This window comes from Giraffa tippelskirchi, chromosome 8, assembly GCF_054371585.1.
Source record: "Giraffa tippelskirchi isolate mGirTip1 chromosome 8, T2T-mGirTip1v1.2.pri, whole genome shotgun sequence".
NCBI lineage: Eukaryota > Metazoa > Chordata > Mammalia > Artiodactyla > Giraffidae > Giraffa > Giraffa tippelskirchi.
The window spans coordinates 17,541,360-17,566,784 of record NC_137282.1 but is presented as its reverse complement, the minus strand read 5'-3'; the positions used below and the strand labels follow the sequence as shown (position 1 = coordinate 17,566,784).

Genomic DNA, 25,425 nt, shown 5'->3' with positions numbered 1-25,425 from the left:
CCCGCGCGGAGACTACACTTCCCGTAGTGCTTAGCGGCGGCGAGACCCCCCCCCTCCCGCGCATGCGCACCGCGTAGCCAGGTGGGCTAGGGTGGGAGGGGCTGCAGCTCGGCGCTCCGGGAGCGGGGGACTTGGGGGCGTGGCGGAGCCCGTACCGAGGGGTGGAGGAGGTCCGTGTCCCAGAAGTGACGCGTATTGTGTGCGCCGTGATGCTCCGGCATGGGCTCCGCAGCGCGGGAATGAGGTCTGTTGAATCGGTATCGAACTCGGATGTCTGGTTCAAGGCCGTGGTGTTGGATCTCTGCACAAGTCATCCAGCTGATGGACAAGTCCCGTTGAACTGGCTCATCTCAAGGTAACGTGTCCGCACCGCTCCCCCCAACCTTGCTTCAGGATGCAGGCCCTGGGGTATCTTTCTAGCCTTCTCCGACTTGGAGGTGCTCAGTCCCACAGAGTAGGTCTTGGGCTTTGGGTGGGAGGTTCCCTAGGGATGGACATCTTCGTTCTCCTTTTCCGCCTCCCTTTTGTGTAATGTAACAAATCATGTTGGATTTTTAAATTCAAAATATTCAGTATTTAATGGTTTTTTTTGTTGTTTGTTTTTTTCCTGGTTAAAATTGAGTTGTTTTCTAGTTATGTGTCAGTATGTAAGTATTCTCCCTACAGAAGAGGATTTTAGCCTCCTTAAGATGCTAATTTAGTAGCGTTTTAAGAGTACTTCCGGAGAAGGCAATGGCACCCCACTCCAGTACTCTTGCCTGGAAAACCCCATGGATGGAGGAACCTGGTAGACTGCAGTCCATGGGGTCGCGAAGAGTCGGACACGACTGAGCGACTTCACTTTCCCTTTTCACTTTCATGCATTGGAGAAGGAAATGGCAACCCACTCCAGTGTTGTTGCCTGGAGAATCCCAGGGACGTGGGAGCCTAGTGGGCTGCCGTCTATGGGGTCGCACGGAGTCGGACACGACTGAAGCGACTTAGCAGCAACAGCAAGCAGTAAGAGTACTTCGGCATGTTAATTTTTAGGGAGTTGAAGTCTATGAGTAGGGCAGTTAGATTTTCATGCTATTAAACAATGATCTCCCTTTGTTAATTCCGCAGATATTTACCGAGCGCCGCTCTAGGTCCATCAGTGAACAAAACAAACACAAATCGCTCTGTTTTGGGAAGTTTGCATTTTGGAGAGAGACAGTCTATAAGTCAAATGCCTGGTATGTCAGAAGGTGAAAATTCCATGGATAATAAAGGAGAGAGAGATGAGGAGTGTGGGTGAGGGTAGGGAACTGAAATTTTACAATAAGGCGGTCAGGCAAGGCCTGGCTGAGAATGTGATTTTTTTTTAATTAGTGTTTATTGGAGTATAGTTGCTTTGCAATGTTGTGTTAGTTTCTACTGTACAGCGAAGTGAATCGGCTATCGGTATACATATCTCCTCTCTTTTTGGACTTCCTTCCCATTTAGGTCACCCCAGGTCACTGAGTAGAGTTCTTTGTGCTATATGGTAGGTTCTCATCAGTTATCTATTTTATACATAGTATCAGTACTGTATTTGTGTTAATCCCAGTCTCCCAATTAATCCCCCCTTCTCCCCACCTTAGTGTCCTTACATTTGTTCTCTGCGTTATGTCTCTGTTTTGCAAATAAGATCATTTATGCCATTTTTCTAGATTCCACGTATATGCGTTAATGTATGATATTTGTTTTTCTCTTTCTGACTTGCTTCACTCTTTGTTAGCGTTAGTTGCTCAGTGGTGTCCGACTCTTTGCGACCCCGTGGACTGTGGCCTGCCAGGCCCCTCTGTCCATGGGATTCTCCAGGCAAGAGTACTGGAGTGGGTAGCCATTCCCTTCTCCAATGTATCTTCCTCACCCAGGGATCAAACCCCAGTCTCCTGCATTGCAGGAGGATTCTTTATCCTCTTTGCCACCTGGGTAATTTTTGAGTAAAGAGCTGAAGGAAGTGAGAGAGCTAGTTTTGTGGCTCTCTGAGGTAAAAGAGAGTGCAAAGGCCCTGAGGGAGGCTGCTTGGTGTATTTGAAGAGGCCAGTAAGTTACAAGGCCAGTAAGTTAGCAGAGAGTGAGATGGAGAAGAATTGGAGGAGATAAAGTTGGACAGAAAAGAGTGTGGGACAGATTGTATAGGACCTGGTAGGCAGTTTTGAAAATTTGGGTTTTCATTCTGAGGGAGATGGGCAGTTACTGGAGAGTTTTGTCAGGGAAACACCATGAGCCTAAAAAACTGTGGTAAAATGTATATATAACAAAGTTTACCAGTTTAACTATTTTTTACGTGTATGATTCAGTGACATTAATTACACTATTACACAACCATCACTGTTATTTCTAAAAACTTCTTCATCAACCCAAACAAACTGTGTAACTGGTTAATTAAGCAATAACTTCCCATTACCCTTCTGTCCAGCCCCAGGTAACCTCTGATATGCTCGCTCTCTATGAATTTGCTTATTCTAGATAGTATATACAAGTGGAATCATATTTGTTTTTTTGCATCTGACTAATTTCACTTGTCATGATGTTCTCAAGGTTCATCCATGTTGTACCATGTATTAGAACTTAATTTCTTTTTATGGCTGAAGATGTTTCCGTTGTGTGTACATACTGTATTTTGTTTATCCGTTCATCTGTTGACAGACAGTTGGGTTTTCCCCCCTTTTGGTTATTGTGAATAACGGTACACTGACCATTGGCTTACAAGGATCTACTTGAGTCCCTGTTTCCAGTTCCTGTTTCTTTTGGGTCTGTACCTAGGAGTGGACTTGCTGGATCACATGATAATTATGTGTTTAGCTTTTTGAGGAATTGTGTTCCACAGTGGCGGAACCATTTTACATATGATTTTTTTTTTTTTGGCTGTGCTGGGTGACTTGAGAGATCTTAGTTCCCTGACCAGGGATTGAATCTGGGCCACAGCAGTTAAAGTGAAGAGTCCTAACCACTGGACTACCAGGGAACTCTCCATTCCATATTAATTTGAGGATTAGCTTTTCCATTTCTGCAAAAAAAGGCCTTTGGAATTTTGATAGAGATTGTGTTGAATCTGTAGGTAGCTTGGGGTTGTATGACATCTTAACAATATTAAGTCTTTCTTTCTGTGAACACAGGTGGTATTCCATTTGTTGTGGTGGAACTTGTCTTCTTTGTGAATGAAATGTCTTCTTTAATTGGCAGCAGTGTTTTGTAGTGATGTACAGGTTTTTCATTTCATCTCCTGGGTATTTTATTTTTTTAGATGTTATTGTAAACGAGATTGCTTTTGAATTTCCTCTCAGATTGCTCATTGCTGTTGTCTAGAAGCATAGCTGATTTTTGTGTCTTGATCACGTGCCCTGTAACTTTGCTGAGTTTGCTTATTAGATCTAGTAGGTTTTTTGTGGTTTCTTTGGGATTTTTTTTTTTTAGAGACACAATCATGTCATCTGTGAATAAAGAGAGTTTTACTGCTTTCCAACTTATTGCCTTTTATTTCTTATTTATATCTAATTTCTCTGGGGCTAGAAATTTCAGTAGTCTGTTCAATAGCATTGGTAGAAGGAGTATCTTTGTCTTGATCTTGATTTTAGGGGAAAAGATCTTCAGTCTTGTACTGTTGAGTATGATGTTAACTGTGCGTTTCTCGTAAGTGCCCTTTATTGTGTGGAGGAAATTCCCTTCTATCCCTAGTTTTCTGACTTTATATCATGAATGAGTATTTGATTTTGTCAAATGCCCATGTCAGTTGAGATGGTCAGGTATATTTCCTTCATTCTGTAAAAGTTACATATTACATTGATTGATTCTCTTATATTGAGCCACCTTTACAATCCTGGGATAAATCTCACTTGGTTATGGTATATAATTCTTTAAATTGAAACGTTTTTAACAGAATCACTCTGACTTCTGTTTTGAGAAGATGGTGGAGGCGACGGAAATAAGAGGTAATGTGGCTTGAACCAGGGTTTTTATGTGCAGGTGGTCAAAGATGAGAAATGCCTCCTTTGTCTTATGTCAAGTTTCTGTGTTTACATGGCTCTGTTTCTGAACATGATATATTTTGTTCCATTGCTTTATATCTATTTTATACCAATTCCATACTATTTTAATTTCTGTTTTTCTGTACGTTTAATAGAGGGATTCCCTGGGGCTTCCTTTGTGGCTCAGCTGGTAAAGAATCCGCCTACAATGTGGGAGACCTGGGTTCGATACCTGGATTGGGAAGGTCTGCTGGAGAAGGGAAAGGCTCCCCACACCAGTATTCTGGCCTGGAGAATTCCATGGACTATACAGCCCATGGGGTCGCAAAGAGCTGGACAGGGCTGAGTGACTTTCACTTTGCCTTTCCCTTTCCCTGGTGGCTCAGACTGGAAAGAGTCTGCCTGCAATGTGGGAGACCCAGGTTCGATCCCTGGGTCGGGAAGATCCCCTGGAGAAGGAAAAGGCAACCCACTTCAGTGTTCTTGCCTGGAAAATCCCATGGTTGGAGAAACAAGCCTGGTGGGCTATAGTCCACAGGGTCTCAGAGTTGGAGACGACTGAACGACTTCACTTTAGGAGTTCTCAAACTTTTTTTTAATGTTTAATAGAGTGAATTTTTCTTTATTGGTCTTATTTTCTTAAAAAATACATTTTTTATAATGCTCTTGACTATTTTCTTCTCTTAGTGAACTTTAAAAATATAAGCTTGTGTGGTTTGATGAAAAATCCTGCTGACATCTTTTCTTGCTGTTGCTTCTGGAGTATATTGATTAAATTAATTCAAAGTTTTGAGTCTTAACTGTCCAGGAACTCAGTATGTCTTCTCTAGCCCTTTTTTGATGTCTTACTAAGCTTGCCTAGTTGTCTTTAAAATGGGTCTTATGTAGTTTACTTTAAGTTTATTCCTTGGCAGATGGTCGTTTTTGCTGTTATTGAATTTAGATATAAATTATGCTTTTTAATTGATTCTTGCTCATATATAGATAAGTCCCTTCATTTGGATATGCTTATCTTGAATCTGGTCATCTCCGGAGTATTTTAGCCTTTTAATCAAATTGATAAAATTTTATAAAATCAAATTACCTCAAAGTGATACTGGGGGACAAGTATTTTGGAGACTTCAACTCTTTGATAGAAGTTAAGCTTACCTATTGTGAAAATTGGTTAGTAATAGCAGTCAGGCGCTACCCCCTCTCCCCACTTAAAATGATCATCATCAGCATTTTTATTATCATCAACACTATCATTATTCTGCACTACTTTCCTTAGGGATCATAGAGGTTTAGCCTGTATCCTCCTTCACCTGCAGAGCAGTCAGCTTCTTTTAAAGGTGATTTGCTTTCTTTTTTGATAAATGTTTTATATATGGGAGGATTAAGAAAGAGGATGGTTTTGGAATAATTTCTTCACTGGGAAATAAGTGATTAGAAAAATTTCACATTATCTCCCAACAAGTGGAACCAGTGACCTTCCCTCCCTTCCCTTCAAGCCTTTGCTTCTTTCCAACTCCAGTGTCATGTCTGAATTTTATCATCTTCCACCTTTAGTCTGATAGGCTAGCTCTTCGGGGCAGGGCAGAGATTCACCCTCTCTTTAGGTCTCTCTGAGGCCAAGAAGGTAGAGGTGTGGGATCTCCCTAGTGTTTTGTAGGAATAATAGAAGCTATTGGAAAAAATATCAAAGGTTTTTTGCTCCTTCGGATTTTGATCTGTAGCGTGAGACATCACCTGTTGGCACATGATCTACTTTAGCTATTCATTCTTGAAATGAGGGCACTGGAGTGCGGTGGAAAGATCACTGGACTGGAAGATAACTTTTGCCTTCTGTACCATCACAGAATTGCTCGTTTTCCCTTTTACTCATTTTATATAAACTTTCCCTGTCTGAAGAAGTTAATCTGAAGTTCTTTGCATTGGATAAACTTATGGTTGATTTCAGAATTGTGTGTTAATTTTCCAGTTTCTTTTTCACTCTGTCTCTATTTTTACCTTTTGCTCTTCCTTCCACACTTAAATTGGTCTTATTGTAAAATACTACACTTTTCTTTCTGTCTGAAAATCCTGAATTTCAGCCCAACACAGAGCTATGCATCCTGAAGTTCAATATCACCCCCCTTTATTTAAGTTCTAATTTTCTGTTACATTGCTTTTTGATGTTATTTTAGTTCTTATTGTGATTTAAAGAAGATATGAAGCTCTGTTTATGAAATTTTGAAACTTTTGGTACTGTATACTTTGTGTGGCTAGTATTTTTGTGTGTTTGTGTGGGGCTAGTATTTTTATCCTTATAATTTATTTTTATTTAAGATAAGGGGTTAATGAAAAGAATTGGCCACATACTCTTATTTTCAATTATATTTGTGTGTTAGTTACAACACAGGCACAGAAGACTTGACTCAAACAGGCTTAACAAATAAGGAAACTTATTTTTAAAATGAACCTTGAAGGCTGAAGGAGGACTAACTTGAAGACTAGTTTGGTGTATTGGCTGTAGCTTCACTTCTCATCTTTTCCATCGCCTGTGTGTTGGCTTCATCCTCCAGCTAATTTCCATCACGGCGGCAGATTGGATGTTGAAGGCCCAGGCTTCCCATTCTCAAATAGGACATCTCTTGTGGTACTTTCATATAAGAGAAAAAAATATTATTCTCGGAAGCCCCGTGAACATCTCTTGTATCTCACTGGTCTGTCTTAGGTTGCAGTTTTTATTCTTAACCCAAAGCTAGGAGAATGCCCTGAGTTCAGGCCTGAGTTTCTGAATCATCATTGTGACTGGGGGAATGGGATTTATTGTTGATCAGTTGGATTTTCCATGGGAGCTGGCAGTAGGGGCAGCTTCCTTGAAGCACATTGGCTTTGCAAATAACTAGTCATTATCTGAATTAAATTTACAGTACTGTGCAAAGGGTGCAGGGTGGAATGGATGCTGGGTAGCCAACCGTCAATGTTCTTTTGATAATGAGTCTTATAAAATTTCATCTCAGCCCATATGAAGTGACAGTGAAAAATAAAAAGGAAAAATAGGCAGCCTAAGAAAGTTTTAAATTGACTTACCTGAAAACTCTCTCTGCAGTTTCCCAGCTTATAGTGACTGATTTTAGCTGACTGGCTATAGCTACTTACAGAACAGAGGAAATTCATTAAAAATAATGAATTATTCAGTTGGATAGTGAAATTCAGTTATAAAGCACTTCGCTGTGCTATGGACTCAGTTCAGGTCAAATCATGTTCCTGGTTTATGGGCAGTGCGGCTTCTCACAATGACACAGCATTATTCTTTTCCTCTGTTGCTAGCATTTTAATGACATTTTATTGTATTTATTTGGTTCTATTTATACTTTATTTCAATTGACTTTATTAACAAATTTTAATTTATACTTTAAAAATGTAAATTATATATTACATAATGTTTGACAGTTATGAATATTTAGTAGATACCTATAAAGAAATAGGTCTCAGAAGAAAAATCCTGTTACCTTTAAAATTGCTGTGATTTACTGTAGCTGAACCAAATGCTAATGGTGGTTTTATTTAGTGTTTGTAGTTTGTTTGGGTTATTTGGAGGGAAATTAAGATTCAATAGATTAATGAAAGCCTCTTTAATTAGGGAATTTAATGAGGGCTTTGTCATGAATTCTGTGGTTCTTTTTCCTCTGCCCCTTCCTATTTCTTTTAGTGCGTTGAAAGGTAGAAGAGAATTCTCAAAAACAATACAGAAGGATACCTTATAAGTTATATCCTCTACAGTAATTATAGATTGTGCATGCTTGTGTAGAAATGTGTGTGTACATGTGTCTTTATGAGGACTTCCCAGGTGGCTCAGTGGTAAAGAATGTGCCTGCCAATGCAGGAGATGCAGGTTCATTCCCTGGGTTGGCAAGATTCCCTGGAGAAGGAGATGGCAACCAACTTCTATATTCTTGCCTGGGAAATTCCATAGACAGAGGAGCCTGGCAGGCTATACAGTCCTTGGGGTTGCAAGAGTTGGACATGACTAAAATAACAGTGTGTCTCTATATGTATCTGTGTGTGTGTGTGTGTGTGTATAAAATTTATTATTGTTAGTCTCTCTGTCGTGTCTGACTCAAAGTGTCTAACCAAAATTTGGACATCAATAACCAGAGTGAATTGCTGAATCATTTAAGCTGCTTTGGTTTTATATTATGTATAACAAGGATGATTATACTTATATATAAATCTTTCTGGAGAATGCTGGTTATTTTTGTAAGATTAATTTTTAAAAATGTAGCTATAGGTAAAACTGTGTGAGAAGTATTTTGAATGGAAATCTTAGTATCATGTGAAGAAATTTCCTTGGCCTACCTTCATGAAGATGGCTTATCTTTCTTTTACCCTAGGCTCTATTTAGACATTAATTTTCACACTAGACCATCAAATTAGTCCTTTTAATAATTTGACTGCTGAAGCAGTTGATTGATGCTGATAGTTGATGGACTGGAGGAACTGAGCTAGCGCCCCTCTCTGGGTTCATTGTTTTTACTCCCAGTTTTACAGATGAGAAGGTAAATGACGATCTGTGTGGGTGCCCCTAGCATCATTGCAGAATCCATAGGGTGAAGTAATGCGCCAGGCCAATGTGAGCTGATACAGAAGACTCAGAAATGGGGAGAAGAGGAGTCATGCTCCGGTCTTAGGATAACTCCCTTCCGACTCCCCTAATTAAGTAGGTGTCCCAGACTACCACCCTGTTTCCTGTTTTGGCATATTCCTTCTATTTCTCAACTACTCATTCTGTAGTGTACTCCAAAAATGTACCTAAGTATTTCACTCAAAGAATGTTTTATAAAGGGATATTGACTCTTAAAATTTCTAGAGATACTCAGACCAGCTGCTGGTATTGATTTGTCTACAGCCGAGGTTAGAATTAAGAGGCCTGCAGGAAACTGGGTCTTGGAAATTGGTATCAGATGGGATATTGCTTAGTAACCATCCATTTCTTTTGAAAAATTGGAAGGTCTGGCAAAACTGAGACCATACTGACCATTGGCAAGAGTTAGCTGAAGCAAGTTTAGTGCCTTCCAGTTCGTGCTGCAGCACGAACCCATGATATGGGTTATAGGTAATGCAGGATTTTGATGGTTGCATATTTTTTTATAATTTTCAAACATAAAAGCTTTTTATAAGGCAAACATTCAAAGATTTGCAATAGGTTAAATTATATTTGAGCATTCTTTATGTAGATCGTTCTGTAAACTACTTGAGATCTATAACATGTATAGTTATGCATATTAAACATGGTTGAAAAGGGCTGTGTTGTCGTTGTATCCTTCTGTCTTAACTGTTAAATAATTTCCTATCTGTTAATCACTTTAATTTGGTATGTGTATGTTATTTAATCATTGGGAAAGTGATATGTGTTCTTTGAATTTTCTTTCTTAATTCTCATAGTTTTACTGGAAGCATAGAAAAGAGCATGATTATTAGTTAATTATTACTATTACTGATTGAACATATGCAACTCAACTGATTGAAAAAATATGTCTTTGTAACTTCAGAAACTCATTTAAAAATATATTTGATTACCCTGAAGTATTTTTTGTTTACTTTAAAATTTTTTAATTATTAACCTAAATGAAAATAAGTATTTCAGTACACTTAGTTTTTATTTAATCTCCTTAATTAAAAAAAATTGTTTTTTTGGATAGGATTTGTTTAGAAATGTTCATAAGAATACAGACAGGCTAAACAACAGAAAACTTTTCCTGAGGAATTAAAGACCTGTAGTTAAGTACTTTATATGCAAAATTTAGATTTAATTTCCTTAGATACTTACTTTCCCATTTTTGATGTCTAAGGCTGATTAAAGCTGGAAAGTCATCCAGTGTATGAGTTGAACATAATAGTAAATATTTATTAATCAATAAGTAGTAAAGGATTATCTCAGAATTGGGTTTGATATTCCTAGAATTCTTCACTTTTCAGCCTAAATCAAATGGAGTAGGGGTGTCAGGCAGATTATTCTGATACCTTTTCATAAAACATTTATTTTACTAAACAAAGATCTGAACTTTTGAAAGTGTCTATTAGCAAAAAATAAGAACAAATTTAAGAGACTGATAAAAGAAATAATCAGATTGAACTCAAGAAGCTAGTTACAGGATTGAGCAGTTAATAGAGCCCAGATTACCTTACTAGTTTGCTAAATCTGCTCCCCCTGCCCCTGCCTATATGGAATACTATGTTTGGGACCAGTGAGGCAAAGGAAGTAGCCATTTTTCAGTTATTCTTTTAGAAGATATGTTGAAAATTTATGCTGAAGACAACACTAGAAGAAGATTAATGAAAAAAGTGTTTATTGCAGTTATGAATTCATAAATACTGGCAGTGGTCCTCAGCAGGCTTTATAGAATCTTTGAAAAATGCCTGGAAGGACATTATTTGCTTGGCACAGAAGTTCCAAAACCAACTGGAGATGAAAAATGAAGTGAAAAATGAATATTTTGAAACATATGAGAAATTATAGAAACTGGAAATGTGGGACTGGTAACAATAGGAATGTAGAAAGGCTTTATGTTAAGTTCAACGTAAAAAAACCTGATATCCCTAGTTATATGTTATTTCATTCACAGAGAATCTCTTGTATATTAAAATTTACCTGTAGTTCTGAATTCTGCATTAAATGATGTCATAAAAATGGTGAATCTACTGAAATCAAAGCGGCTACAATGCCATCCTTTCAGCTTTAGGTGAAGAAATCTGATTAGCTATTTCATTGCTGAAATAGGTTGACAGTCCAAAGGAAGATTTATAAGCTGAAGGGAAAAATTTCAAATTATTCTGTGTGAATGACTCTTACTTAGCAGATTTTTTGAAGTCTAATTATTGGCTTCAAAAATCAGTATCCTTAACTGGCATTATGAGCACTTGAATTAACTTAATAATCACTGTAGTGATCAGGTGGAAAATATATTAATGTGTAGTGACAAAATTTATGGATTCAGAGTAAAAATTCAGTTTTGGCAGAGTGAAGTTAAAATAATTTTTAGAAGTGATTGTTTAATTGGTGTTATTTGAATCCTAAAGAAAGATTAATATTATTAGGGAAAAGCCAGTATGTGCCTGATACAGAACTTTAGCATTGAAATTCTTGTTATAAAAACATTCATTTGTATTTGAAGCTTATTTAACATCATCAGAAGAAATTAACATATTTCTCAGTAGAGAAACAGGAGAAGCATTAAAGACTCAGTAGGCTTAAAGTTCAGTTTAAGGAGATCAAATTGTTGGAATGCTGGTTAACAGTGAAAAAGGAGCTTTCAGTATGTCGGAGCAAAGCTTCCCCTTTTGCCATTTGCTACCATTGGTGCTAACAAAGCTTGTTTGTGATGGTTGCTCTACGGAGTATTAAGAATATGTTGTTTAAAGATCTAAATCAAGACTTTTGTGTAACCATGTTAAGCATAAAACCTAATATAAAGAAGTTATTTCTTCTAAATAATTTCAAGTTTGTTATTTTAAAAGTTTGAAAATTTTAATTTTATAAAGAAGATAGAAATTTCACAGTATATTCACATTCCCAGATCCCATTCCCAGCATGCCATGAAAACAGTTTCATTTTCTGAATGTGCCATTATCTTGAAAATGTTGTCCACTTCTGGTGTAGAACTTCATTTATAAATGAATCAGACAATTGAGAGTCATCATGTATTTGAGTAAAATTAACAGATATCAAATCACTAAGCTGAATAGTTGACCCTTGATAAAAAAGAATTTTCTACACAAAAAAGAACTTAGAGTCCTTGTAAAAATGGATTCAGTGGATTCAATAGAAAACATATTGAAGAACTGAAAATGGTGGAAAAGGAAAACTGGAGGTTAGGAAAGGAATTAAAATATTGAACAACTAAACTCAAAAAAACAAACAAACAAACAAAAAAATTGTTTCCTAAATAAAGTACTTGGTAGAATTGCTGTGGTAAAGCAAATGTGGCTGAAAATTAAATTGGTATTTATTGAATGTACTGAAGAACCAATTGGACTTAGGAAGCCTACTTGATATTTCCTGTCTTACAGGACTTAAGAGGAGTTGTACAGGTGGGTTCTATGTGCTGGTGAGCTAGAGCTTAAGATTGCAACTCTGGAGACCTGTGAATCAATAAATTGTCTTCTAGAACTTCAGTGGAAGACTTACTGTAGTCTCTTGGTGCTCAGTTTGCAGCTTTTTGATGGACCCTAAGACCTGAGACTGCTGATGGTAAATAGAGTTATACGGGTAAAGTAAAATAACATTTTACTTTAGCAATGGAAATAAAATAAAGGAATATTAAATAAAGGAAATAAAATAACATTCCTTTACCCAAGGAATTCAGCATGAGGAACATCCAGAATAGGAAACTCTTGTTGAAACAGATCTTTGAAATAATTAAATCATAACTTTTACTAAAGAAAGAAATCACAAGCACATTTGAGGAGACTCAACTAGAGTGCAAAGAAACTTTCTGAAACTAATAGTCCAAATCTTAACATTGTAAAAGTTCAGTAAGGCAAATTGTAAAAGGACTTTCAAATGAAAGGGAGAATGTTGCGAATGAAATTAGCATCTTGGAGATCAAGTAGAAGAAATGTCTTGTAATACTGAACAAAGTTAAGGAAGTCATCACCAGGTAGAAAAAAATAGACATTAACAGAAGAAATTCAGGCAAATATTCACTGGAATGTGAATAAGTGGTAATAGAAGGAAAAAAAGAATCAGTTCAGTTCAGCCGCTCAGTCGTGTGTGACTCTTTGCGACCCCATGAATCGCAGCACGCCAGGCCTCTCTGTCCATCACCAACTCCCGGAGTCTACCCAAACCAATGTCCATCGAGTCAGTGATGCCATCCAACCATCTCATCCTCTGTCGTCCCCTTCTTCTCCTGCCCCCAATCCTACCCAGCATTAGGGTCTTTTCCAGTGAGTCAACTCTTCGCATGAGGTGGCCAAAGTATTGGAGTTTCAGCTTCAACATCAGTCCTTCCAATGAACACCCAGGATTGATCTCCTTTAGGATGGATTGATTGGATCTCCTTGCAGTCCAAGGGACTCTCAAGAGTCTTCTCCAACACCACAGTTCAGAAGCATCAATTCTTGAGCACTCAGCGTTCTTCACCGTCCAACTCTCACATCCATACATGACCACTGGAAAAACCATAGCCTTGACTAGACGGACTTTTGTTGGCAAAGTAATGTCTCTGCTTTTAAATATGTTATCTAGGTTGGCCGTAACCTTCCTTCCAAGGAGTAAGCGTCTTTTAATTTCATGGCTGCAGTCACCATCAGCAGTGATTTTGGAACCCAAAAAAATAAAGTCTGACACCGTTTCCACTGTTTCCCCATCTATTTCCCATGAAGTGATGGGACCAGATGCCATGATCTTAGTTTTCTGAACGTTGAGCTTTAAGCCAACTTTTTCACTCTCCTCTTTCACTTTCATCAAGAGGCTCTTTAGTTCTTCTTCACTTTCTGCCATAATGATGATGTCATCTGCATATCTGAGGTTATTGATATTTTCTCCCAACAATCTTGATTCCAGCTTGTGTTTCTTCCAGCCCAGCGTTTCTCATGATGTACTCTGCATATAAGTTAAATAAGCAGGGTGACAATATACAGCCTTGACATACTCCTTTTCCTATTTGGAACCAGTCTGTTGTTCTGTGTCCAGTAACTGTTTAGGTTATAGCAATTGATAACTAAACCAGTAACAGGAGTGTATTAGTTTGTTATAGGTGCCACAATTAAGTACCACAAACTGGAAGACTCAACAGAAATTTAATATTCTGCAGTTTTGGAGACTAGAAGTTCAAAATCACATTGTTGGCAGAGTTTTTTTTTTTTTTTTTTTTTCTGAGGGCTGTGAGGGAAAGGTCTGCTTCTGGCCTGCCTTCGTGGCTTGTAGATGACTTTTTCCATGTGTTTCTTCACATTGTCTTCTATCTATGCATGTCTTGTCTCTGTGTCCAGATTTCCCCTTTTTATAAAGACATCACTCATTTTGGATTAGGGACGGCCCTAATAACTTCATTTAAATTTGGTTACCTCTGTAATGACCCTGTCTCCAAACAAAGTTGCATCCTGAGGTACTTGGAGATTAGGACCCCAACCTGTCTTATACTGGAGAGGCATACAGGTCATCCTATAATAAGAGGAAAATTTTCTTGTCTTAAGACTTGGAATCCTTTCCAAGGACTCGCTGATCCCAAGAAAAATAGAGTGGGGTGCTTTAAAATATAAAAATCCTTTAAAGTCTCTAAGGCTCCCAGATGGGAAAAATGTTACCCATAATTGGAGAAAGCAGTAGGAAAGCAATGGACTTCTTACTTGTGACGTTAAAGGGCACAAGACCGTAAGAGAAATCTACAAACTGCTGAGAGACTGTTACGCTTCGTCAACACATCGTTCTCTTGTCTGTCTGAAAAAATAGGTTTTTATATATGCAAGGGATCAGCGCTTATCCCCTACATATTCTACCTGAGGAAAGCAATTGAAAAGAACCTCTGAGCAAACAATTGAATTCAGAACAGAGGTCCAGGATAGGGCAGGATGAATTGAAAAGGAAACCATAGTAAGCAATATAAACACTTACATATATGTTTATATTTATATAAACATTAAAATGGATGATGAAATCTGTAAGAAAAATGTTCAGAAAACAGTAAGGATTCTTGAAATAGAAAAGCAGTATTAGAAAGCTAACAGGCTGTAACAGCCAAAACTGTATCAGGAAAAATCAGTAGTTAAGGGTGGGGAAGTCAAAACATTCTAAGAGTTTTTCCTTACTGGATGGAGGGACAGTGTAAATGTCAGGTCTTGGTGGGGAAGGGATATAGTTTTATTATTTTGCCCAGAGAGTGGAGTAATAGTAGGATATGTAAAAAGTGAAGTTTTAACACTGACAATGGTAAAAAATAGTATGAATGGTAACTTCACCCAGTTGGAAAAAAATGGACGAAGAGTAAGAGGAAACCAAAGAAAGGAAGATAAATATTAATCAAAAATGAAAGGGAAGGTACAGGCTCTTATACTAACTGTGAATGAGATGAATCTCCTTATTGAAAGACGGCATGTTCAAATTGGCACTGTTCAAAACCAAAACCAGAAAAATAAACCACAACGAAAATCCCAAGTGTATGTTGTTTAAAGCCAGCCTTTAAAAAAGTGATAAAGGTGAAAAGTGGTAGATAATGGTAGATAGATAGGTGAGATTATTCTAGAAAAATCTAAACCAAAGCAAATCAAAATACATTATTTATTTTAAAGAGGAACTTGGGATCCTTTAATGGCTCAAATAAGAAGTGATAAGATTTGATTTTGGAAAAAGATGTGTCAACACTGTTCATACTCAACAAGGTAACAGCTCAATATATAGTTTAAAAATTCTATTATTCAATGACTTAGATCCCTTCCAAGAATAACCTTTATCTGATCAATGATTAAAAGCCTCAAGTATGCAGAAGAATTTCTCTACTGTGAATTATTCTCCAACTCTCCTTTTCTGTGTGCCTTTTATCTGGCCCAAGATGTAAGTGTTAATAAGTTTGATAAAAATGTTGGGTTTGTAAACAAGTTTACTTTCAAATTCTTAACCTGGAGGCATCTAGACAGAATTTTGTGTGCAAAAAAGAGTATTTACATCTAAAAATTAGACATTTTAAATTAAAATGATTTCAGTCATATAGTTAGCTATAGGGAAGAGTACTGAGGTTTATTTCTTTTTTGGCAGTGTGAATGATTACTTACAGAATTACAAGATTTTATAGTTGTTTTTATAGTTGTTTATTATTTGCAGAAAACAATTTTATGGCAGTTTTGCAAATGATCTACTCTGTATATAGCAAAACTTGTCTTCCAGTTTAGTAAAAATGTGTTTTAAGATTAAGAATAGACTCTTTCTATGTGTATTGTGTGTATATACACATACTTTGGGATTAGCTTTTGACTTTCCTGTTAAGGGCTTTCGATTTGTGGCAAATCAGTTCAGTTCAGTCACTTAGTCGTGTCCGACTCTTTGTGACCCCACAGACTGCAGCATGCCAGGCTTCCCTGTCCATCACCAACTCCCAGAGCCTACTCAAACTCATGTCCATTGAGTTGGTGATGCCATCCAATCATCTCATCCTCTGAGTGAAATTGTGTGGTAGTTTGAACATTCTTTGGCATTGCCTTTCTTTGGGGTTGAAATGTAAACTGAGCTTTTCCAGTCCTGTGGCCACTGCTGAGTTTCCCAAATGTGCTGGCATATTAAGTGCAGCACTTTAACAGCATCATCTTTTAGGATTTGAAATAAATATAAGCTTATTAATAACCATTAACATTTATAAAGTGCCTTGCAATGTGTCAGTCTGTCAGTTCAGTTCAGTCACTCAGTCGTGTCTGATGCTTTGCGACCCCATGGACTGCAGCACTCCAGGCCTCCCTGTCCATCACCAACTCCCAGAGTTTACTCAAACTCATTTCTATTGAGTCAGTGATGCCATCCAACCATCTCATCCTCTGTCGTCCCCTTCTTCTCCTGCCTTCAGTCTTTTGCAGCATCAGGGTCTGTTCAAATTAGTCAGTTCTTCACACCAGGTGCCAAAGTATTGGAGTTTCAGCTTCAGCATCAGTCCTTCCAATGAGTATTCAGGACTGATTTCCTTTAGGATGGACTGCTTGGATCTCCTTGCAGTCCAAGGGACTTTCAAGAATCTTCTCCAACACCATAGTTCAAAAGCATCAATTCTTCAGCGCTGAGCTTTCTTTATAGTCCAACTCTCACACCCATACGTGACCACTGGAAAAACCATAGCTTTGACTCGATGGACCTTTGATTGCAAAGTAATGTCTCTGGTTTTTAATATGCTGTTTAGGTTGGTCATAACTTTTCTTCCAAGGAGCAAGCGTCTTTTAATTTCATGGCTGCAGTCACCATCTGCAGTGATTTTGGAGCTCCAAAAAATAGTGCCACTGTTTCCATTGTTTTCCCATCTATTTGCCATGAAGTGATCAGACCGGATGCAGTGATCTTAGTTTTCTGAATGTTGAGTTTTAAGCCAACTTTTTTACTCTCCTCTTTCACTTTCATCAAGAGGCTCTTTATTTCTTCTTCACTCTCTGCCATAAGGGTGGTGTCATCTGCATATCTGAGGTTATTGACATTTCTCCTGGAAATTTTGATTCCAGCTTTTGTTTCATCGAGCATATATTTTATCTTACTGCATATAATGCAGGTGGTCATGCTAACATTCGAGTTGTTAGTTTTGATTGACTGAATCATAGATCTTCCCCAATGCCAGACTTCGCTAATGATTCAAAGAGTAGAGGCAAGCACCTAGTGCAGATGGAGTATTATTTTCTTTTTGTTTTTTGGAGGAACCCCAAACTCTCACACTGGAGAAGGAAACGGCAACCCACTCCAGTATTCTTGCCTGGAAAATCCCATGGACAGGAGCCTGGTAGACTACAATCCGTGGGGTCGCAAAGAGTCGGACATGACTGAGCGACTTCACTTTCACTTTTCACTTTCATGCATTGGAGAAGGAAGTAGCAACCCACTCCAGTATTCTTGCCTGGAGAATCCCAGGGGCCTGGGAGCCTGGTGGGCTGCCATCTATGGGGTTACACAGAGTCAGACACGACTGAAGCGACTTAGCAGCAGCAGCAGCAGCAGCAGCGAACTCTCACACACAGATTCCAAAAATGTCCTTTTCTTCTGCATTAGTACATGTTATGGTTTTGGATTAGCAGAATAGTTTTGAGCAGTTAAAAAAAAAATTGCACAAAGGAAGTTGTCTTCATTTTGGAACTCCTCTGTTTTATATTATCTTAATTGTACAGCTTGCTGACTGCCTCTCATTTTCCAGACATAAATTAATAAATCCATCATTCCAAGCTTATTTATGATAAGCAATCTAGATAGGTTAGTTATATCTGGCTAACAACATTTTCTAGATAGATGCTCTTGGGTGTTTTTTGGCTAGTAGTTACCACTGATAGGTGAGCCCTGGTGCTCAGTGGTTGAGGTCTTTCATTCCCACTTTCTCAATAGAGTGAGCGAGTTACTGCTGTTAACAGTTTCCTTCTCAAGGCATAAGAGTGAGTTTGTTCTGTATGACAGATTTGCTTGCCAAAGTAATCTTTAAAAATTTTCTTTCGTACATTATTAGTGTTATCAGCTTTGGGGGTTTGTGCTTGGGAAAATGAGAACTTAATGGATACTTGCTGGATGCTGTTTAATTTCTTCAGATTTTATAATATCAATAGGGATGACAAGCTAACCCATAATCATAAGTAGTTGCTTTGATTATTTCATGTTGATATCATGCTTCATCATAAGAATCTTCAGGTATATATTAAAATCTACTGTGCGTTTACTAGAAATTTGAGATGTCAGGAACTAAGGTTGGGGTTTGAAGAGTTTTATTAAGAACTTAAGGCCACTTCAGTTTATTGTGTAAAGTGACATGAGGAGATGGCTCTGTTTTACCTTTAACAGAGTATGTCGTAGTGTTCCTAGTCATTGTATTTCTGTAACCATTCTTGAAGTGCAGTTTACGTTGAGGAGAGCCCTCAAAGCTCATAACAGATTTTTAAAAAATACTCCCAATGAAACTAGGGAGACTAGTTCACTTGATAGGCTAAGAGTGTAATAAAAACCCTTAATATAGAAAAGCTTTTCTGTCTCTTCAGGTAGATTTGTGAATAGTTTAACGGTTTCATGAGTTTACTTAGATCTTAGGAAATATGATAAGAAAATTAAAGTTATCAAAAATTTATAGAAATTTATATATCCAGAGATTCTCATTGTGAATGAGATAAAGATTATTTTTTGAAGAGATCCAAGTCAGAGAATAATAGAATTTTGAAAGGGCTAGAACCTGAGAACTCAGAACTCTATTAAACTGCCTCACGTACTTTGAAAAGAAGAAATACTGACTGAACGGCTGTCGGAGCTACACCTTCTTTCTTCTTCTGCGATTCTGGCTCTTACACCCTGTGTTTGGGCCCAGATGCCATAGCTCACTTTAAATATGTATGTTTGGCTCTTCGCTCACGTTGATTGGTCTGTCTCTGGGTTTTGTTACAAAGACTGGATTTATTCACAGAATAATTAATCGTTCTTTGGGTTTTGCAGCTAGGACCTTTTAAAGATGAGTGAACAAACGTTGGAAACAGGACAGCAGCGGAAACTTCCTGAATGGATGTCTACACAGAAGAGCTGTACAGTAGAAGAAAAAAAGGTATGCAGTTCATCAGTAATTCTTTCAGATGGAAAATTTAATGTATATTTGACTGTAAACTGAGTTCATCCTCACTTATAAACTTCAAGCCATTATTTACTTTTAGAGCTGTTGTGAATGAACCAGAATCTAGTCATTGAATGGATGAGTGGGATTAAATTTTAATTGGGTTTACAATATAAGAATTCTTATTCTGTTTTCCCTTTTTATCTAGTTCACATGGCTGGCCTTGCCAGGTTGTTCCAATTCAGATTGTAATTTAGACAATATTTATTTTGGTGAATTTTTTTATGGTCAGGTGAATTTTAACTCCTGATAGATTTAAGCTTCACCAACCAGTCTTCAGCATTTTAAGGCAACATTATTGCATCTAGAATACTAATCTAATTGCAGAAAAGCATTAATAAAATAAATGCTTTTATGAAAATAGGGTAGAAGTTTGCAAGTAAATTTGTTAGGAAAATAATTTTACAGTAGATAGCTTCATCTTTGTTAAATTGTCCATATGACTCATTAGTCTATAAAGCTTTAGTTGATAAAACTTACAGCTATAATTTGCTATATTTCAGTGAATTTTATTATTTAAATGAACATTTATTATTTAATGTGACTTTTATTTGTGCCTTTTTGGAATTTTAACTCGGCATCTGTTCAGAAGAGTGTTTTGGAAGATGACCTGCCCTTCTTAGAATTCACTGGATCCATTGTGTACAGTTATGAAGCTAATGATTGTTCTTTGCTCTCAGAAGATATTAGGTAAAGATTTAAATTTCCAACTTTCATTTGAATTTAGACCCTTAGGCTATAAGCCTTATGGTAGTATTTGTTAAGTCTACTGAGTTTTATAGTGAAGGTGTGTTTAGTACATAGTTATACATGTAAAATATCACTAATTCTACTTTTTGAATAAAAACTTAAAATTTCTGAATTAAATATGTAATGTCCCTGTTTGTTCATTCATAAACCTTTGTATTACTTTAGCTAATTTTTAATCTTTTCAGTACTTAAGATATTATATATAGAGTTACTGAACACACCAGTTGAGGGAAAACATGCAAAAGTTATTCAACCTCTAAAACGTCCCTTTGTATTTCCTTAAAAATATCACCATTGTAATATTGAATAGTGACTGTGACTGTCTCTGTTGCACTTAATTAGCAACAATTATAGCAAATGATCCTTTAAAAGAACTTTAAAAATAATTATTAATATTTTTTAAATTGTCAAATTAGTTTTCTATAATAATGCAGTCTAAGGCTCTTCAAGCATTTTACAAGGAGAAGTAGTAGGAGATTCATTTACATCTTTGACGTTACTATACTTGTCCTTTTTTTAATTTTTAAATTACTGTTTATACATTGGACCTCCCTGGTGTCTCAGACGGTAAAGAATCTACCTGTAATGTGGGAGACCTGGGTTCATTTCCTGGGTTGCAAAGATCCCCTGGAGAAGGGAATGGCTACCCACTCCAGTATTCTTGCCTGGAGAATCCCCATGGACAGAGGAGCCTGGTGGGCTACAATCCATGGGATTGCAGAGTCAATCGTGACTGAGCTTAGGACTGAGCATACACGTAGTACACATTGGCTTGAAAGAAGCAGAGATAAGGTAAGCTGTTTATTAATGGTCTCCTGGTAGATATATTCTAGAAAGAGCAGTCAGGTGACCTCACTCCCACTATAGTTCACTGGCTATTTTTGGGTCTCATTGAAGAGAACTAAGTTTGTCTTACAGAGGAAATAAAATCTGTTGTTTATGATTATGATTTAATTCTACCATCTTACCTTTAAAAATGCTATCATATGTCCTATCTGAAGGCAGTAAGCCTAAGTGTCTTGAAGGGTGTAGTTCTGATGAATTGTGTGTTTTATGGAAGGTAAGCAACTAGGTTTTTTTTTTGCTTCACCTCATTCCAGGTTTTCAGCAATTTGATTATGATGTGCCTTTGTGTAGTGTGGTTTGTGTTTGTCTTGCTTGGGGTTCAGTGAACTTTTTGGATCTGTGGACTTACAGTTTCATCATGTTTGAATAATTTCTTCAAATGTGTTTTCTCTCACATCCTGTTTTTCTCTTCTGCCACTCTGTGTGCATGTAGGTTACATTGCTTGATACAGCGACTGTATTCTTGGTCATGAGGCTCTTTGTCTTTAAAAATTTTCAATTCCTTTTTCTCTCTGTGCTTGGGCTCTGTCTGCAAGTTCCCTTGTTTTTTTATTCAGCTATTTTTTTAATAGCTGATAGTGTCTGATCAGCTATTATGCCATCCTGTGAATTTAAGATTTTGTTGTATTTTTCATGTCTGGAAGTTCTATTTGTTTCTTTTTAAAAATACCTTCCATTTGGCTCTTACCATATTCATATTCATAAAAAGCAGAGGCATTACTTTGCCAACAAAGGTCCATCTACTCAAGGCTGTGGTTTTTCCAGGAGTCATGTATGGATGTGAGAGTTGGACTGTAAAGAAAGCTGAGTGCCAAAGAATTGATGCTTTTGGACTGTGGTGTTGGAGAAGACTCTTGAGAGTCCCTTGGAGTACAAAGAGATCCAACCAGTCCATCCTAAAGGAGATCAGTACTGAGTGTTCATTGGAAGGACTGATGTTGAAGCTAAAACTCCAATACTTTGGCCACCTGATGCAAAGAGCTGACTCATTTGAAAAGACCTTGATGCTGAGAAAGATTGAAGGTGGGAGGAGAAGGGGACGGCAGAGGATGAGATAGTTGGATGGCATCGCTGACTCAATGGACATGAGTTTGGGTAAACTCCGGGAGTTGGTGATGGACAGGGAGGCCTGGTGTGCTGCAGTCCCATGGGGTCGCAAAGAATCAGACATGACTGAGCAACTGAACTGAACTGATATTCATGTTTTCTTTTAAATCTTTGAACATATTCAGCATATTTATAATAGCTGTGTTAATATACACTTCTGTTAATTCCATTATACTAATTATTTTTCTATTAAATGACTATTATCCTGCTTATAAGCCATATTTTCCTATTTCTTTTCTCATGACTGACAATTTTTGTTTAGATGTTATGATCTTACCTGGTTGAATGTTAGATTTTGTTGTCTTCCTTCAAAGAAAGGAGCTTTGCTGTGTTGGGCAGTAAAGTCACCTGAAAATCAGTTTTACACTTTGAGGCTTATTTTTAACTTTTTTAGGCCAGATGTCAGTGGCCTTTATTCTGGGCATGATTTAGTCTGTAATGGGTGTGACCTTTCTGGAGTCTTTGCTGACTGCCCCCGGTGATCAAAACGAATCTCTACTCCAGCTTTGCAGAACTCAATGCCTCTTACCTCTGTGTAAGCCGTAGGAGTTGTCCAGATTGCAGTTCCCTGGTTTTTCTTTGTCCAGCCTCATAGTTTCGCTCTGTGCTTGCATGTCTTTTCCTGCCTAGCTCCCTCCTCCCCAGGACTCTGCCCACGCCTTCCAGCTGTTTCCCCTCTCTGACTCTAAACTCTGTCCTCCCAATTCTGTGCTCTGCTTTGGGCTCTCCTCCCTGTTCTGTTGTCTAGAGTGTTCCAGGCGGAAATCTGGGGCAGCAATAGGGCTTACACTTGATTTCCTCCCCTCAGAGAGCATAGTCCTGTAGCGCTGTTGTCCAGTGTCTGGAAACTCTTGTTTATGCATTTTGTTCAATTTTCTCTATATATTCATGGGGGAAAGTTATGACTGATCAGTGTTATTTCATCTTAGCCCAAAACAGAGGTTGAGTTTTTTAAAATTTATGAAATAGGTTTTTCACTTTTAAAAACTGTGAAGCAGGCAGATATAAGCACCCATAGTCCTTCCACTAGCTTTGTCAAACCTTAAATCTTCCTTTTCTTTAAATCTTTATTAAGACAAAACAATAAAATGCAGCTGAAGCCTTGAGTATGCTCTTTCTGATTCTCTTCTGCAGTCCTCTGAGCTAACTTCTATCATGAGTTCAGTGTTTAGTATTCCTTCACATATTTTCTATAATTTTCATAATTTTGTGTGCCCCCTCAATATCATATACTATTACTTTGCCCATTAAGAAACTTTCAAAAATAATGCTATCAAACTCTGGGTATATTCTTCCACTTGTCTTTTTCACTCAACACGTTATGTTCTTGTGAATTTTTCTTTTTGGTTTGTTATGTGAAGTTCTATTTAAACTTTTATATAGTATTACATTGTTTCAGTATATCATAATTTATTCACTCTTGTTGGTGGAAATATAGTGTTTCCATTTTTGCTGGTCGGAATAGTATTGCAGTGAACATTCTTAAACATTTCTAATTGTGCACATATAAGTTTCATATATTTATGAGAAAATCTTGTCAGTTCTTACTGTTCATACATCTTTAGCTAGATATCGTCAGAGTTTTTTCCAAGAGGATTATCAGTTTAAAAATTCACCAGTATGTCAGGGGCCCCACTGATAGTTTTCTTTATCAGCATTCAGTATTGTGGAGCTTTAATTTTTGTTAGTCAGATAGATGTGAAATTGTAAAGGTTCAGTTTACATTTCTCTGGCTTCAGAGGAGATTTTGTGTCTTCATATACATATATTTGAATTTATCGGCCATTTGGCTTTCCTTTGGGGAATCGTGTGCTCAGTCAGTCAGTCGTGTCCAGCTCTGTACGACCCCATGGACAGTAGCCCACCAGGCTTCTCTGTCTATGGAATTTTCCAGACAAGAACAGTGGAGTGTGTTGCCGTTTGCTACTTCAGGGGATGATCTTCCCAATCCAGGGATTGAACCCCCATCGATTGTGTTTCCTGCATTGACAGTCAGATTGTTTTCCACTGTACCACTTGGGAAACCCTCCTTTGGGGAATTACCTGTTCATGTTTCCCTCTTTTTTTTTTTTTTTAAACTGGGTTATTTATCTTTTTTGTATTGACTTTTCAAGGACTTTTTTAGTATTGGGTTGGTGAAAAAGTTCATTTGGGTTTTTCTGTAACATCTTGTGGAAAAACCAGAATGAACTGTTTGGCTAACCCAATATTTTCTGACTATTCATCATCAGGTGTATGTAGTACGATATCCTCTACAGTCTGTGGCTTGTCTTTTAGCATGTTGAATGATGTCTTCAGTAATACAGAAATTAAAATTTTAATTAAACAATCTGTGCTGTTTTCCCCCCTTTAGCGTGACCCTCTCTGATGGAGATGTGGTGGGATTTGACATCGAGTGGCCGCCAGGGTACAAGGAAGGGAAACCGGGCAGAGTGGCCCTCATCCAGCTGTGTGTGTCGGAGAGCAAGTGTTACTTGTTTCACATTTCTTCTGTGTCAGGTTGCTATCTCTTGTATTTGTTTCATTTTTATACGGTAGATAATTGTATTATGTCAACTTTGTTCCCATGAAATTAAGCTCTTGAATTAGCGGGTGCCTCTCTCATCACCTTATATTGAAGTATTTATATTTTAAGTATTCACTCATATCCCCGTTTTATTTAATTTTCATGTCACGTCTGTCAGTCACTGATATTATTCCTGTTTCAGAGGGTAGAGAACTGAAGTGTAGAGGGGCTAAATGTTAGTGGTAATAGAGTTATTAGCACTTAAATTAGTTGTTTTTCTTGTCATCAGTTAGGACTTTTTGCTTTAGGTGAAAAAAAGTTTGCTTTAGGTAAAAAAAAAGCTCTCAAAAACACTCACGGTAAGTGTTGGTTTCTGAATTTAAATTTAAATATAAACATAGAATGTGTATGAAGTAGAACATAAATCTGTCATATTTGATAGAACCTATGGAAATAAATATTATATATTATTATATAAATATTAATATAAAAAAATTATAGTTTTCCCTCAGGGACTAAAAATGTTGCTTGAAAATGAAGCAATTAAAAAGGCAGGTGTGGGAATTGAACAAGATCAGTGGAAACTTCTACGTGACTTTGATATCAAATTGAAGAGTATTGTGGAGCTGACAGATGTTGCCAATGAAAAGGTAGACATAATACATATATTATTTTGAGAATAAAAACAAAATAAATTTGTTTTGTGTTTTACAGAATGTCCCTTCTGAGTGTTAGATTTTTTTTTGAGAGAATATTTTAAGCTACATAATGTTTTTATAAAAAAAGAAGTCCCTAATGCGTGTCTCATAATGAAAACTTTCAGTTCTAATCAGTTGCCTTAGCGAATAGTTTCTTTAAGCAAGCACCCTCTCCCATATTTAGTACTATTTCACTTTGTTTTATATATTTGCAAATTTATTATATTTAAAGTTTCTCTCTCTAACCCATCTATATCAATATT

The 25,425-nt window shown here is 37.3% G+C and overlaps 1 protein-coding gene across 10 annotated transcripts in view; it reads left to right on the top strand.

Annotated features, from left to right (window-relative positions):
- Window positions 1-25,425, top strand: part of WRN (WRN RecQ like helicase) — a 119,081-nt gene that overhangs the window by 1,667 nt on the left and 91,989 nt on the right. For 3 of the 10 annotated variants that reach the window (XM_081523510.1, XM_081523508.1, XM_081523503.1), the window contains exons 1-6: window positions 182-355; window positions 1,105-1,214; window positions 19,084-19,189; window positions 19,845-19,945; window positions 24,312-24,457; window positions 24,966-25,114. In XM_081523510.1, the coding sequence (XP_081379636.1) occupies window positions 19,100-19,189; window positions 19,845-19,945; window positions 24,312-24,457; window positions 24,966-25,114 (486 nt within the window). In that variant the 5' untranslated portion in view covers window positions 182-355; window positions 1,105-1,214; window positions 19,084-19,099. Of the gene's footprint in view, window positions 1-181; window positions 356-1,104; window positions 1,215-19,083; window positions 19,190-19,844; window positions 19,946-24,311; window positions 24,458-24,965; window positions 25,115-25,425 lie in introns of those variants that run through there. The other 7 variants (XM_081523509.1, XM_081523507.1, XM_081523502.1 and 4 more) reach the window with 4 other exon arrangements.